At 47.6% G+C, this 16579-nt stretch overlaps 1 protein-coding gene and 1 long non-coding RNA gene across 2 annotated transcripts; one reads left to right on the top strand and one right to left on the bottom strand.

Annotated features, from left to right (window-relative positions):
• The first annotated feature begins 728 nt into the window (after positions 1 to 728).
• On the top strand, positions 729 to 7463 carry LOC149995720 (uncharacterized). Its single transcript, XR_016507848.1, has 3 exons — positions 729 to 1455; positions 3929 to 4015; positions 6952 to 7463. It is a non-coding gene; the product is annotated as an uncharacterized LOC149995720 (long non-coding RNA).
• LOC149995721 (uncharacterized) lies at positions 3387 to 6056 on the bottom strand. The gene has a single exon (XM_090261049.1). The coding sequence runs from the start codon at positions 5869 to 5871 to the stop codon at positions 4336 to 4338; it is 1536 nt and encodes a 511-aa protein (XP_090117175.1). The 5' UTR covers positions 5872 to 6056; the 3' UTR covers positions 3387 to 4335.
• Positions 7464 to 16579: the final 9116 nt, after the last annotated feature.

Below are 16579 nucleotides of genomic sequence, written 5' to 3'. Positions count from 1 at the left end.
CCACTTACCGTTACCAGGCGGCACAAAGGCTGCGGCTTTCGCGTCCTGCAAACCGAACTACAACTCCCAGAGGGCCGCGCGCGTGCTTCCGGTCGTTTCCTTATTCGCCCCGATTTGGACCGTGGCCTTAGCTGTTCGTCCGAGCACTGCTCCCCAAAGCCTCGGGCTCCAGCGTCACCGTCTCAGCTGAAACCTCCCCTTAGGCACCCTTTTGTGGAGCGGCAGGACGAAGGCCGCGTGCGCCTTTCGCCGGAACTGCGCCCGCGCTCGTCTAACTACAAATCCCAGATCGCCTTGCGTCGGTTCCGTGCGCCGCTTTGCCGACCCGTCGTAGGTTTCGTAACCGAAGTTCGGTTCCTGACACTCGTAGTTTTGTCCCCTTCATAAATGTTCGCTTTCCGTCCGCAGGATAGCGGTCCTAGCGGTTGTCGTCCCAGCTTGGAGGAGAGACAGGGTCATAAAGGAGATACGGAGAAGAATAACGGCAGAGTTGATTGTTTTCTGGGTTTCATTCCGGGGGACAGTACACTTCATTACCCTGTAAGTACATGCAGACTCCCGGACAGCGACATGATATTTAAGTTTGTTTTCTTGTGGAATACAGAAAGCGCGTGCAACATTTATTTTCACTTCGTCCCAAGAAAATGCATTTGAGAATGCGGCGTGTTTGATGTACGACTGAAGACCGAAGACCCGCTGAGACCCAGCGTGCTGCCGCGGTTGCTTTGGGAACTGTCGTCCGCAGCTCTGGGCACTCGGGGCCCGGGGCCCGTCACAACAGACTACAAGTCCCTGGAGACTTCGCTCCCACGAGACACCCATGGGCCGTTGCTGCCCACTGCGTCCAGCTGTCGGGGAGGTCATCGGTAGCGGTACCACAGAGCCGTCCCAGAGGAGCAGGAGCCTCACGGTGTCGGCGCGCGCCATCTGGCGGACACAGTTCACGTGGACACGGTTCCCACGAGCTCTGGAATTCTCGAACGCAGGCTTCCTGGACACTGTGGCGCCGCCGAACGCAGCGGTAGCTCAACGGTAGCCCTGGGGAGTTACAGTGAGAGAAACACTCCTCAGTGCGGCCTCGGCCTGGCGGGGGAGCCTACTCTCCCACTCTCCGAAGTCCTCTCCTGCGCGGAGATCGGGGCATCCACTGCTGGGTCCCTCCGTGGGGAAGGGCACCCGTGCCTCGGAGCTGTGTGTGAGTAGAACCGGGCTCCGCGTGGCTGACTGCGTCACCTGGTGGACAAGGGTAGTGTAACCGTGATCCCTTAAATCTCCAGGAATTCTCAAAACCTAGATTTCTCGGACTCTTCGGAGCTGCCCACCGGGCCTTTCTGGTGGTCGGAACGCACGCGCAACGGTAGCCTCTCGGAAATATAGTGAGAAAAAACCTTGGAAGTGCGGCCTACATCAAGGGGCGGGGGCTGGACATCAACTCCCAGGAGGCTTTTCTCCCAGGTGAGTCCGATTGCCTGTGGCGGTCCACTGCCTCATTCTCGGAGCCTCCGGGTAGCAGTTGAAGGCTCTAGTTGTCGGAGGTCCCCACCTGGTGGATAAGGTTGGTGTAATCATGATTTTCTATAACTTCTAGATTGTTCAAACCCAGCTTCCTGGACTGTGCCAGTCTGTCCACCCCCGCCTTTCTGGAAGTTAAGACGCTCATCAAAGGTAGCCTCCCGCACCACTGGCGGCCCTTGGAAATGCAGTTGGGCTCAATATTGAGGATGCAGGCACCTCAAAACTCCACATGTTAATTTACAAAATCCTAAAATAGTTTCAGAATTGCTTTTCTCAAACCACTACAAAAAACCAAACCTACTGAAAAAGTTTAAGGATTTTTTGCTCTTCCCCTAACCACCAGCACCACCCTGCTGACGACATGGTAGAAGCTTGTAAGTGGATGATTTCATCAGAGAGAAAATAGCCAGATGTTCCCACTCATTCTTAGGGGAAGCTGGTTTGGCCCAGGCATTAACAGCAATGGGGATGTGCTGAAGGTCTCAACTACTATCCAAAGGTGCAGGCACATGGGACATTGACAAAAATGCAGAAAATGGGAGGTACCAGAAGGTTGCCCAAGTCTCACTGGTTGTATTGGGAAAATTGGAAAGTGTACAGACCATGTGGCATGGAGCCCAGACTCAAAGGAATGTAGGATATCTGGAGGGCAAGGGGCAGCCCCGGTGGGCTGACAAAGAATGGGAGGAGTTCATGGGGTAGGGAAGGGTAAATCACATACATGGAAACCTGCCATTTCATGGGAAATGCTTATACCATTATAAACTGAATTGCAACTTCCTTGCCCCTAAATCCACATGTTGAAGTCCAAACCCCAATGTGACTATATTTGGAGATAGGGCCTTTATAAAGGTAATTAAGGTCAACTAGGGCCATAAGGTGGGGTCCTGATCCCAAAGGGCTCCCACCTTTAGTTTTCTGAGAGACCTTAAACAAAGCAGACAAATAACGATCATCATGTGTACTACAAAGTCTCTGGAAAGGATTCTTTGAGGAAAGATTCATGCGTCAGAGACGGGAGGATATGTGGGCATGAACTAGTGACAGCTGGAGGGAGCAGTCCCTTATAAAGCAGAAAAGGTGTTTGTACAGTCCTTGAGAAGGACAACATGTCATGTGTTTAGAGCAGGACACTCATATACGATATAAGTCAGCCTCATCATCCCCACCCCAAAGATATGGGCTCATTTGGAGCCTGCATTTATAACCAACACCCTGGGTGATTTTGATGACAAAAGTCGTGGGTCCCACTGTGAGACACACTAGTTCAGAAAAAATAAGGTCTATGTGGCTGGCACACAGACACCTGTGGTAGACTGAGACCCGAAGGTGGGCAGATGCTCAATCTTTAAGCACCTTGTCTGTCATAGTGAGGGGCTTCTCCTTATCTGAAGAATGGTAGGAACCACTGAAGGGTATGAGGCAAGAGTGACCCAATTCCATTAGTATTAAAAAAAAAACAAAACAAAACTCTCCCACAGTGTTATTAGTTACTATTGCTGTGTGGCAATAGTCACAGGTGGCAAGTCACTATTTAGGGGTCATGGTTGTCATGATCCTTTTGATTTCAGAGGATTCAGTGTTCCGTGAAATACTATGGACCTTCAAGTTGTTGTAAAAAAACAAAAGCTTATTAAACACCAGAACAAAGAATCAGTTAAAAAATGCTTCAGGAAGGTAGTAATTTGTACATATCCAGATGACTAAATCTTGCAAAATATAAGGTTCCAACATGTAAGTCCTATTGTTTATGAGATGGGAGTTAGGAAAAATATTGATCTTTTTGTACTATGGCACCATCTGTCTAATGCCCGAGTCCTGTGAAGAAATTTATAACCCGAACATAGCAAAAGCCATTGCAGAACCTGCAAAACTCCACTGAAGTTACATTTTAAGACTTCCTGTACAAAATCTCTCCAATACCATTGCATATAAGGGTTAATTTATTGTAATATAATTCAGATAACTAATTTAAAATCTGTTTCTAGTACACTGATACTTTGTCCTGTGAAATTCAAATCTGTGAGACTGGTTGCTATATACCCTGGTCAGGTAATTTACATATAGATCATAAAGCTTTGTACTGAGACAGCTGAGTATGCATTGTGATTCCATACAGATACCACTTCTATGTGTGGGACACTTGTTATTCTTTTTAGGGAATAACAGCATCCATCTGTACCATTCATAAGCAGTTCTCCCCACTCAATAAGGTAATGTGAAATAATGATAAACTTGGACTGCACTTGATTCTTTTACATGAAAGGCCTTTGTTGGGACTCACCATTTGGAAAATCTAAAGTTTGAAATCTGTTGAATCCTTAGAATTCATGCCAAAATCCAATACATTATTCCACTTCTTTTTTCCTTTTTAAAATCTCACGTGAGGATATCTTTTTCACTGGTTTTACAGAGAGAGGAAGGGAGAAAGAAAAGAAGAGAAATACTGACTGATTGCCTCCTGTCCATGCCCAGAGCAGGAATCAGACGCACAAACTAGGTATGTGTGGGCCTTGACTAGGGTTTGAACACACAATCCTTTGGGTACAGAAAGATGCTCCCACCAAGCCACATGGGCCAGGGCTTACCACTGCTCCTTTTGTGGGTTCTATAATATAGCCTTGACGGACACTCATATCTGAAGGTCCTCAATGTTGATCACCTCCACATTTCCCTGTTGGGATGATCTGAGCAGTGTGCTGTGTGTGAAGGAGTGTGTATCAATGTCTGTCATCTTGATCATGAGTATTATGGATCAAGTGTTGGAAGGGATGAACTATGGCTTAAGGCTTCCTATGTCCCAGTTTGTGTAGAGTACCTCTACCCAGTATGAGTTCTCTGGTGCTTGGTCAGGGAGGAGCTGTGTGTGAAGGCCTTCCCACAGTCCCTGCACTTGTACGGCTTCTCGCCAGTGTGGATCCTCCGGTGCTGAGTGAGGTGAGTGCTCTGCCTGAAGGATTTGCCACAATGTGGGCATTCATATGGCTTTTCCCCAGTGTGTGTCCTCTCATGCTGGCTCAGCGATGAGCTGTGACTGAAGGACTTCCCACACTCGTTGCACACATAGGGCTTTTCCTTGGTGTGGATTCTCTGGTGTTCTATGAGAAGGGAGCTCTGGCTGAAGGCTCTGCCACACTCGTTACACTCATAGGGCTTCTCTCCCGTGTGGATTCTCTGATGCTGAATGAGTGGAGTGAGCTGGCTGAAGGCCCTGCCACATACGTTACACTCATAGGGCTTCTCCCCAGTGTGGATCCGCTGGTGTTTCGTTAGGGATGAGCTGTGGCTGAAGGCCCTGCCACAGTCACTGCACATGTAGGGTTTCTCCCCTGTGTGGATCCTCTGATGTTGACCGAGGTGTGTGCTCTGCCGGAAGGCCTTGCCGCACTGACTGCACTCGTAGGGCTTCTCTCCAGTGTGTGTCCGCTCATGCTGGCTGAGAGATGAGCTGTGGCTGAAGGTTTTTCCACACTCATTACACCCATAGGGCTTCTCCCCAGTGTGAATCCTCCGATGCTCTGTCAGGAGTGTGCTTTGGCTGAAGGCTTTCCCACACTCATTGCATTCATAGGGCTTCTCTCCTGTGTGTGTCCTCTGATGCTGAATCAGTGGTGTGATCTGGGTAAAGGCTTTTCCACACTCATGGCACTCATAGGGTTTCTCCCCAGTGTGGATTCGCTGGTGCTTAGTCAAGGATGAGCTGTGGCTAAAGGTCTTGCCACACTCAGCACACTGATATGGCTTCTCCCCAGTGTGGATTCGCAAGTGCTGGGTAAGGTGGATACTTTGCCGGAAGGCCTTCCCACATAGACTACATTCATAAGGCTTCTCACCTGTGTGAGTCCGCTCGTGTTGGCTAAAGGAGGACCTAAAACTGAAGGACTTCCCACATTCTCTGCACTCATAGGGCTTCTCACCTGTGTGAGTTCTCTGGTGCTGGATCAGTGGAGCAATTTGGTTGAAGGTCCTCCCACACTGCGTGCACTTATAGGGTTTCTCACCAGTGTGGATTCTCTGGTGTTTGGTAAGTGCCGAGCTATTTCGGAAGCTTTTTCCGCATTCGTTACATTCGTAAGGTCTCTCCCCTGTGTGCGTTCGGTGGTGCTCGATGAGTGCAGAACTGTGACTAAAGGACTTTCCACATTCCTGACATCTGTAGGGCTTCTCTGTTGCATAGGTTTTCTGTTGGACATTTAACATTGAGTCTGTATTCTCCCTTTTTCTGTGCATTCCCCATGTGCGGGAGCTTTGTCTTTCAGGAGTCATGGGTTGACTCGGGAGATCAACGCTCAGACTTAAATTTTCCCCAAACTCCTTCCCCGGTTGCTGCTCCGGAAAGGATGTCTTCACAGGCATGAAGGCTGCCTGAACGACAGTGCCATCAAGACTCTCAGAACTCTGTTCCCAGTGGCCCTGAGCATCTTCACCCTTAGAGCCTCGCCGACCATTCCACAGGAATCTTTCTACCAGGACATTGTTGGATAGGTCTTCAGAGATGTCTTCCTTTGCAGCTGAGTGTTTGCGTTTCGATCTATTTTCCAAGTCTGAAACAAAAAATGGAATTGTCCCTCAATCACTATCCGGGCAGATCAGTTTGTCCATGGATAGGTGGATGGCAGACCTAAGGCAGTATTATGAGAGGTTTAGGATGTAAGTGGCTTTGACCATTTAACCATATGGCTTTATAAACCACAAAAGGAACAGAAGAGTCAGGGAAAGTACAGACAACAGGGGAGGGGAGTTGGTATAAGGGGCACAGATGGAGTGGGCAAGGGGCGCACAGAGAATTTGGGCTGGAAAAGATGCTGAGGTAGGAATGAGCCCTCAGGGGAAATGTCACCAGATGCCCAGGCTTGGATGGAGCAGAGCTGATGGTCAGGCCCCGGCTAACACAGTGTCCACCAAGCCAGGTGGTGATGGAGGCAAAGCCACCATGTGGGAAGGACCACTGAGCCTTCCCATTGCTCAGAGCCATCTCTTCTTGGAGGCCCCTCACTGTTGGACCACCTCGCCCCAGATGTAAAGAAACCCATCAGCTCCCGAAACTGGAAACCGCTGATATGTCCTTTACCACGAGGATCAATAAAGGACTGTGTATGTTAGAGCCCTTTGAGCTGGTTTATCGTGTATGTCTCCCTAACTGGGAGGATCCCATGGGCAGAGCCTTTGCCCGCCTTACTCATCACTGTTTCCCCACCAATAAGGGATAACAGACATTTGGGTGGAAAACAAATGCAGTCCCATGCCCTTCTTCCTGACACTGGACTGGCCTAAAGGTGTGATGTGGGCACTATTCCGATTCTTGCCACACTCTAGTGGAAAGTTAAGGGGGACAAAACAGTCCAGTCAAGTGCAGTTGGTAGAATAGTGCCTTGGAAGGAAGACTGGTTATTGTCATTATTTTTTATAATATTATTTTCTCATTTATTTATTTAGTGAGGAGAACAGAAGGAGAAAGAGAGCAAGGGAACATCGATTGGCTGCCTTTCATACACACTCCGAAGAGGGACCGAATCTACAACCCAAGCATATGCCCTGGTCAGGATTGAACCAGCAGGACAGTGTACCACCAACTGAGCCTCTGTGGACAAGGCCGAAGGGTAGTTATTATTTCAGGCAGGGGAGACCCTCTTGTGTCCTCCCTCCGACAAACTGTCCATCCTTCCTGGGCACTGGCAATGAGCCACTGTTTACATGGGGTCATGGCCGGACACCAGTGGGAACTGCCTGCCAGAGGGACAGGACACCCCCACTTCTTACAGAGGTGCCCTCTGGTCTCGGGAGCTGGACAGCGGGTATGAAGAGCAGAACCACCCAGGCAACCTCAGGCATGTGCAAGAGCCGGGCCTAGAGCCATGACACACAGATGCCGGAGTCATAAGAGAGCCCCTGCTTTAAGGCAGTGATGTTGGAGGGTCTGTTACTCAGTAAGAGACCTGAACCACCCCAGTGCCCCTGCACCTGCTGTTTCCTCTGCCTGGAAGCCATTCTCCCAGATTGTTTCATGGAGGCCTGGTTCTCAGGGTTCAGGCTTCAACTCCCATGTGACCTCCTTCCATCGGTGAGCCCTCATCTCTCTGCTCAAGTTCTCCCCCAACTGTAGTCTCTACCTCATCACCATCTTTCACTTTCTCAGGATTCATCATAATCTGGAATCACCCTATTCACTGTTCTTATTATATTTTTAGTTATTCATTGTGTGCCCCTCTCCCTCACCAAGAATGTAAATTCAGGGAGGCCAGGAACTTGTTCTCACTCATAGCACAACAGTGGCTGGTGTCTGTTCATTAACAGTGAGTGGTCAGTTTGTTCTAGAGAATCTGAGATCGGATACGGAGAGAGACCTGGAGGAGTGAGTAGGCTCCTTCCAGTCCTGCAGACTCTCATCTCACCTGAACACACACATTGTGGAACCTCTTCTTCCACAGGACACAGCTCTGCCTTCTGCTCCAGCAGGGAGATGAGGGGGCGCTTCGGGAGCCAACGTCCTGCTCAGGGGGAGACCCAGGGCATGAACAGTTGTGTCCCGGGGCCCTTGCTAGTTCTTGCACACTTACTTTCAGCCTTCCAGGGCCCAAGTAGCTGGTAACCCCCAAAACCAAAGTTATTGGGACCAAATAACCCCCAATATCCTTCCATTGTCATCCGCTGACTCCACCCCTAGCTCCGTGGGGGATATGTGACTGGCCACCCAGAGAAAGCTCTTCTTCCACTGCCCACTAGCAACAATGACTAGTGTGGAGGGGACCTTGTAGCTGAAACAAGATGGGAGTACCCTTCTGTAAATGGCGGCAGGAAGCAGTACAGAAGGAGGTGGCGAGGAAGGAGGGAGGCTCCTGACACCAACAGAAGAAGACCCAGTTGTAGCCTGGGATTCTGCACTTCTGGGACCCAGTGTGTCCCTCTTATCCATGATGTCCTGCCTCTGGCATTTTCAGGTAGGATCTGTAACTTGCAGGCAAAACATCCTCATCGATACTCCCTAATCCGAAACAGTCTGGTCCGTCAGGCCCACGACACATCCAAGTTATCTGTGCAAATGCCTAGATGTATGCCCCCCCACCTTTTTTTTTACTACACTCTGCCGATCTCTGGCTCCCATATGCCCACTTTTAAGTCAGGAGAATTAGTCCATACTGGGGGAGACCATGAGGGGTAGGGTGTGGCCTTACCCACGGAGACTAGGAGCCCAAAGGTCTCCAGCATCACACTGCAGTACAGGGTCCTCTGGGCAGGTGTCAGCTTCCCCCACTCCTCCTGGGTGAAGTCCACAACCACGTCCTTAAAGGTCACTTGCTCCTGGAACATCACACAGGAGTTTCCTCAGCCAGGGCCAGCCCGGCAGTGTCTGCTGCTGGGAGCAGCTGGTGATGTGAGACAAGGCCAAGCTGGTTGTTAGGGGGTTCTCTTAAGTTTGGGTGGTCGGAGTGTGAGGGTGGTGGTTTACTCACTGGGAGCCCCGCATCCAGGAGCCCAGTGGTCATTCCCTCCTCGTCTGGTCTCTTGCAAAAAGCCGGCTTCTCTGCAGCCAGTTCTGGGGGGAATGGGGATGTGAGACGCTGAGCCAGCATCTATGGTGACCAGAGACCCCAAGTGTTGGAACCCCTACCTGGAGGCAGAAGGAGCTGCAGCTGCCAGACCCTGGAGCTCAGCCCCCCAGGCCAAACCCAACAGCAGTGAACCTGAGCTTGGCATTTCCCAAGTGTCTGCTGTGAGCCATTGCTTCTCTGGGCACCGCTGAATAATGATCTCAGATTTACCCACGCCCTTCCAAAGACAGGAAAAGTGAGGACCAGTTGGGCAAACGGGACAACCCTTGTTACTCAGATGATGTCCAGGGTCATGACTACTTCTGTCAACATGACGTGAAACCACACAGTCTGGGTTCCCTGGGCACTACGGTGCCTCAGTTTCTCTCTCCCCTAAAATGAAGGTAGTGACCCAACATGGAGATTACATGAATCAAGAGTGTGAAAAAGTGAAAAAGGAGCAGAACAGCAGCAGTATACACATAAAGCGACTGCTGCGGGGAGGGAAGCCTCACCTATCAGCGAGCACCTAATTAGCATCTAAGACATACATACTGTTATGTGTTCCCGGTGGTTTAAAAGCTCAGCCCTGCCTGGTTGCCCAGAATGAAACTCAGGCCCAAGGTACGATGAGTTTGCCTTGTGTCTACACCTTCCGTTGATGACCCTGAGTATGCATCCCGATTCTGCCGCATCCCGTTTGTGCTGTGTTGTCCTCACTGCAGTTCAGGATGGGAGTTACCTCTGCAGAGGCTCGTGGGAATAGAACAGGGCCTGGCACCCAGGAAACGTAAGTAACGTGTTTGACAAATTAATAAAGGAGCATGGATGTTGCTTGGCAAGCAGTCAGTGCTCAGTATGTTTCATATAATGAGTCTGTTTTCTGGGTCCCAGGCGACTGAGATTAAAATCCTGTGTTTTTGGTCGTCTTCATTGGGAAGAGAAGGCTCCTGAGGATGGCAAGGCTGTATTTGGCTGCGTGTTGGGGCCTAGACATTCCCCACCCTGAGAAATCCGACTGTCCCCACCAAAGCGGGGAACGAATGCAGGTCAGGCTGGCTCCAGTCTCCGAAGGGTTGGGCTGGCCATCTGTCCGATAGCACCCCCGAGGGACGGACCACTGGCGCTAAAGACAGGATGTCACCAACCCTCCTCTGGTACCCTGGAGCCCCCCGCCCTTTACCGGGCCCCGATCATTCGGCCCCGGCCCCGCCTCCCCCGATGGGAGCCGCCTCGGGCCCAACTGAACAAAACGGACTTATTACAATCACGCGCGGGAGGGTACACACCGCGGCCGGAGCCCCAGGGAGGATGCCGGATCCCCTACTGGCTCCACCTCGCTGGCCCGTCCCCCCCGATCTCGCTCACGGACGGAATGACTCCACAAAGGCCCCGACACGACCGTCTGGGATTGCGCCTGCGCCAAAAGGCGGCGAACTACAGTTCCCAAGGGCAGCGCGCTTCCATCTGGTGGCCCCGGCGTGCCCCGCCCCCACGCGGGACGGGAGAACCTCTCCAGCAAGGTCGGAGTTCGGGATTGCCTCGTGGACTCCCGCCCTTCTCAGCTGGTAGGTCGCACCGGCACCGCTCACCGTTAGGTGGCAGCACAAAGCCCGTGGCTAGCGCGTCCCCGCGGGCAGAACTACATCACCCAGAAGGCGCCGCGTCCGCTTCCGGTCAGTTCCGTGTCCGCCCCGCCAGGGACGCAGCCCGAGTGTTCCGCTGGGCTTTCGCCCGGGAGTCGGAGGAGACGCTTGTCTTGGGGCTCCTGGCCGCCCGTTCCCGGATGAGTGGCCGCGTCCCCTCGCTCCGGACTGGCTGGACTTGGGGCGTTTGCATCTGTTCCCCACAGCTGGGTGGGCGTGACTCTCCAGAGTGAGACTTTGCCCGGCATCCCCGCCCTGCCTCTGTCACCCTGGCCGCGGAGGGAAACAAGAGACAGTGAACCCGAGGCATGGGGGTCCTTAAAGGTACCAACGAAGATCGAGTCCCAAACCCTTCGGACCCAGGGGGCTTCAGCTACCGCGCACTTAAGGAAGAAACAATCCCGGTCTTTCCGTCACCTGGAATAATTTGTCTGGAAGAGGGAACATCTCTCCTTGTTTATATGTGAATTGGTTGATCCTTTTAAAACTTATTGAGTTTAGAGAAGAAGGGAGAGAGAGAAACGTCCATTTGTTGTTCCCCTTATTTTTGTACTCATTCGTTGCTTCTTGTATGTGCCCTCTATCTAACCAGAACTCCGCGTATCTGGATAATGCTCTAACTAACTGAGCTACTGGGTCAGGGTGTCTCAATTTTCTTTCTCGTTTTTAATCCTCCCCCAGGATATGTTTATTGATTTTAGAGAGAGGGAGTGAGAGAGCCCACACTTGCTTGCAAAACATCAATGTGAGACAAATATAGATAGGCTGCCTCCCACACCTGCCCCTACAGGGGATCAAACCCGCATCCTAGGTATGTGCCCAGACTGGGGTTGAACTCGTCACCTTTTGGTGTACAGGAAGTCGCTCCAACCAACTGGACTACCCAGCCAGGGCAACCTCACTGAGTTTTCATGATGCCAGCGTAATTGTGATTTCAAACCCTGGACACACTGAAAAAACAAACAAACAAAAAGAAACATCCTCAGGAATTAAGAACACCTTCCTTCGCCTGTTGTGAGGATCAAATGACTTTCCAGGAATTGGGGTGCTTATTTAGTACAGCCCCGGGCCTGGAAAACCCTTGACCAATGTTCTCATTGTCATCATCAGATATTAACTTTATCATTTTTTAAAAGTATATTTTATTGATTATGTTGTTACAGTTGTCCCAATTTCTTTTCCTTTTGTGCCCCTCTGCCCAATACCCCACTTCCGTCAGGCTATCCCACGTACTTTAGTTCATGTCCATGGGTTGTGCATATAAGTTCTTTGGCTTCACCCTTTCCTATATCATTCTTAACTTTCCTCTGTCTATTTTGTACCAACCGATTATGCTTAATCCCTGCACCATTTCCCCATTTCTCCCCCTTCCCCCTCCCAGCTGATAACTCCAAATGATCCCAATATCTATGATTCTGTTCCTATTCTGGTTTGATTAGTTGGATTTTGTTTTTATTTTTTAGATTCAGTTGTTGCTAGTTGTGAGTTTGTTGTCATGTTCATGTTCATAATTTTGATTTTTTTTCCTTAAGTAAGTGCCTTTGACATTTCATATAATAATGGCTTGGTGATGATGAACTCCTTTAGCTTTACCTTGTCTGGGAAGCACTTTATCTGCCCTTCCATTCCAAATGATAGCTTTGCTGGAGAGAGTAATCGTGGTTGTAAGTCCTTGCTTTTCATCACCTTGAATACTTCTTACCAGCCCCTTCTTGCCTGCAAAGTTTGTTTTGAGAAATCAGCTGATAGTTTTATAGGCAACTCTGCTTTTCTCTTGATGTTTTTAAGATTCTCTCTTTATCTTTAAACTTTGGCATTTTAATTATGTATCTTGGTGTGGTCCTCTTTGGATCTAGCTTGTTTCTGTTCTTCCTGGACTTGTATGTCTGCTTCCTTTGCCAAATTTGGGGAGTTTTCCTTAATTATTTTCTCACATAAGCTTTCAATTTCTTGGTCTTCCTCTTCTCCTTCTGGCACCCCTATGGTTCAGATGTTGGCACATTTAAAGTTGTCCTAGAGGTTCCTAAGCCTCGCCTCATTTTTTTTTTCAATTCTTATTTCCTCATTCTGCACTAGTTGGCTGTTTTTTTCTTCCTTATGTTCCAACTCACTGATTTGAAACCTGGTTTTCTTCCCTTCACCATTGATTTTGTGTGGATTTTCCTTCATTTCATTTAGCATAGCCTTCAATTCTTCCCTTATGCATTTGCTGTACTTAAGTATATCTGTCAAGCCTGTATCTTTAACATCACTGTTTTGAACTCTGTGTCTGATAAGTTGGCTATCTCCTTGTCTGTTAGGTTAGCTATCTCCTTGTCATTTACTTCTCCCACTAGAACCTTGATCTATTCCCCCATTTGGGCCATACTTCTGTCTCCTCATCTTGGCAGGCTCATGTGTTTGCCTGTGTATCTTAGGTAGAGTTTTCACACCTGTTAAGTTGTTAGGGGCTGAGCCTTAGGTATTTGTCAGTATGGGGCCACCTGTTTCACTCCGTTGTGGTGTTGTATCTGTGGGGGGAGTCTAAGAGGGAACAATGCCACTTGCTCAGCACTTGCCCCTTTCCAGGCACTTCGCCCACTTACGTATGGGACTGGCTCCTCTCTAGCTGTTGCCCTGGCCGTGTTCCCAGAATGTGTGGGTCAGCAGACATTCTAGGACCGTGGGAGCCTGTCAACAAGCGGACTCTGCTGAGAGACTGGCAATTTCTTCCTTTGCCCCAACCCCCACTGGTTTTCACAGTCAGAAGCAATGAGGCTTTATTTTCCCTGGAGCTGGAACTAAGCTGCTGTGGTCTGGTCTGGTAATGGGAGTGCTCCCCAGGTGTCCCTCCTGACTCTTTTAAATGTGTGACTGAGCTTTCTGCTAGCCTGCCGCTGCTGCTGCCGCTCCGCCCCTCCTACCTGTCTGGATGAGTATTTCTTCTTTATATCTTTGTATGTTGGCCTTCCATGCGACTTGACTTTCTGGAACTTTTGGTTGTCTCCATTTCTGAGGTAATTGTATTCCTTCTGAGTTGTGGAGGGAGATGCAGCATGTCTACTTACGTCTCCATCTTGTCTAGAAGTCCTGAGATGTGCTGTTCTTAAGAATATAATCCAATAGTTTTACAGCTCATACTCCAATCCATATATAGAATACTTTTATCTCCTACAACATGTCCTTTATGCCCCTTTCTAGTTAGTCCCTCATGTGACATCCGTTGTTCTGATACCTGCACCATAGATTATCTAGTGCAATATTGAATAAAAGTGAAGAGAATGAACACCCTCGCCTTGCTCCTGATGTTAGGGAATAGTACTCAGTATGTCACCATTAAACATGACCCAATACTCTTTAGCATTGAGGAAGTCTTATTTCTGATTTGCTGAGTTTTTATCAAGAATGGGTATTATACTTTATCAGATGCCATATATGCATCTATTGTCATGATCATATTTTTTTTCTTCTTTTTTCCTTTGGTTTCTGCTATTTATTATTTTTTACTTTGTCTTGGTTTAATTTTCTTTTCTTTGTTCTTGCTTCTTGAAATAGAAGCTTAGGTCACTAATTTTAATCCTTCCTTTCTAATGTTTCTATTTATAGCTACCTATTTTCCTTTAACTCTTACTTTAAATGCATCCTGCAAATTTTCATATGCAGTATTTACCAATAGTGAAAGTACAACATATGAAACTGATTTCTGGATTCGTGATGTGCATTGTTTAATTTCCAAATATGAGGATGTGTAGATAATTTCATTGTGGTCTAAGAATCTACTGTGTATGAATTGTTCTGTTAAAGTTATTGAGAAATATTTTTATGAGACCATATGGTTTGGTCTGTTTTGGTAAACATGTATTCTACTGTTGTTGGGTACAGTGTTCAATTAATGTCAGTTCAGTTATGTTCTTGTGTTGCACACACATTATTCTTATGTATTTCCTTGTCTGGTTGTTCCATCGGCTGCTTACAAAAGACTGTTAAATCTCCAGATATTGAAACAGAACCCATGGGCCGTTCAGTTATGAGGGGCTTGATTGCTTGCCACCAAAAACCATAACTCCCAATACCAGAGTTTGGTGAAGAGGAAATTAATTGTTTTTTTAAAAGTTTTACAGATTTAGATTAATGGCGGAATTCTGCCATAAAGTCCCAGTCCTTTTAAAACACCCACAAGCATACAGTCCTGCCTTCCACTGCCAAACCAGGCCAGTTTTAGAACAGAAAAGTCAGAGGTACCATCTTCCTCTAGGAACATAAAAGCCCATGGCTCCATATTTCCCAGACACAGTTCAGCTTTCCCAGCAGCTCCCATGCATCTGTGCTTGATGGGGGAGGTTTTGCTTGTGTCGCGGTGTTCTTCAGCTTTTAATTCAGAACCCCGTGGCACCTTCTTACACACCCAATGTCATGGCTGGCTGGTGAGTGCCTCTGAGCTCTTTCAAACCATGTGGCTCTGTCCTGCTTAATGCCTCCTGCCCTATTTTTAAATCCCTAACCGTGGCCTGTGTCGTTGTGGGTATGGTGAACAGTCGTGGTCACTTGTAGAATTTTGCGCAGGGCCCATAAGCTTTTTGTCACCATTTTATAGTCAAAGCCCTATCTCCTTGGTGCGTGAAGTGGCCATAGCTATTTACATACTAAGAAACTAGGTATCTCTTAGGAAAATGGCTGTGCTCCACTGAGTCCCATCCCCCAAATTCTGGGACTTCTGGCCGCTCTCTTATACTACGACTAGACTTGTATATGTATTTTTTCTTTTTTCAGTTTTTGTTTCATGTATTTTGAAACTATGTTATTGGGTTTACTATCATGTCAGATTATGTCTTCCTATTGAACATACCCTCTTACCACTGAAATGTCCTTTTTCTCTTGTAATACCTCAAGTTTAGTTGGCTTGATCTTAGTATAGCCAGTGGGCTTGCTTGTAGTCATTGTACCATATTGTATCTTTTTCTTTATTTTTATTTTCAACTTATCTGTTGAAATGTTAAAGAAGCTGTCTTGGAAATACCATTTAATTGAGTTTTGTTTGTAATCCATTTCAGCAACCTTATTATTTAATTTGACTGTTTAGTAAATTTGTGTTTAGTATATAATTATTGGTTTGTTTAGGTTTATGTCTACCACCTTGTTATTTTCTTTTTGTCTTATCTGGTCTTTATACCTTTGTTTTTCCATTCTGCCTCTTTTGGATTAATTTGATATTGTTTATTAATCCATTTTATCTCTTATTTTCTTCTTAGCTTTATTTCCTTGTGATATCATATAATTTTGGTCTTATTTGCCCTAAGGTTAATACAAATCTTACCACAATCTGCCTTATGTTAGTATTATGCCACTTAATCTACTTATATTGATATAATTGCTATTTTTCCTGGTGTCTTGTATTTTATTTGTGTATATTATATAAATCACATTATGCATTGTTGTTATTGCTTTATAGAGTCAACATCTAGAAGGAAGTTAAAAGGAATTTTGTGCAATATTTTTTCCTAATGAATTAGTCTTTTGGTTGCTTTTAATTTCTTTCTGCAGATCGAGGCTTCTGCCTTTCTTTGATCATTTCCATTAAGTCTGGAAAACATGCTGCACCCCGAGGAACTTTCAGATAAAGTCCGTCGTCATTTTAAACTCTTAGCTCCTTTTGGGCTTTCTTGTTGGATCATTCTGGGCTGGATGAGGTTTCTACTTGTGTTTCAGTTCTCTCTGAAGGGCAGTTGCAGTTCATGAACTATTTTAAAAAGAGCAGAGAGGATGTATCGGGAACAACTTCATGAAATTAGAAATGGTATAGTGAAATAAAACAGGATAGTGAGGTAGAAAGTGAGGAGGAACCATACTGGTTGGGAGGTTGGGAAGGGTCTGTCAGAGGAGGTGACCGGAATTTATGATGTAAATGAGGAG

Source organism: Furipterus horrens, unplaced genomic scaffold (assembly GCF_987537825.1).
Source record: "Furipterus horrens unplaced genomic scaffold, mFurHor1.1.pri manual_scaffold_13, whole genome shotgun sequence".
In the NCBI taxonomy this organism is placed as follows: Eukaryota; Metazoa; Chordata; class Mammalia; order Chiroptera; family Furipteridae; genus Furipterus; species Furipterus horrens.
The sequence above is the reverse complement of the archived record's forward strand: the minus strand, read 5'-3'. Positions and strand labels throughout refer to the sequence as shown.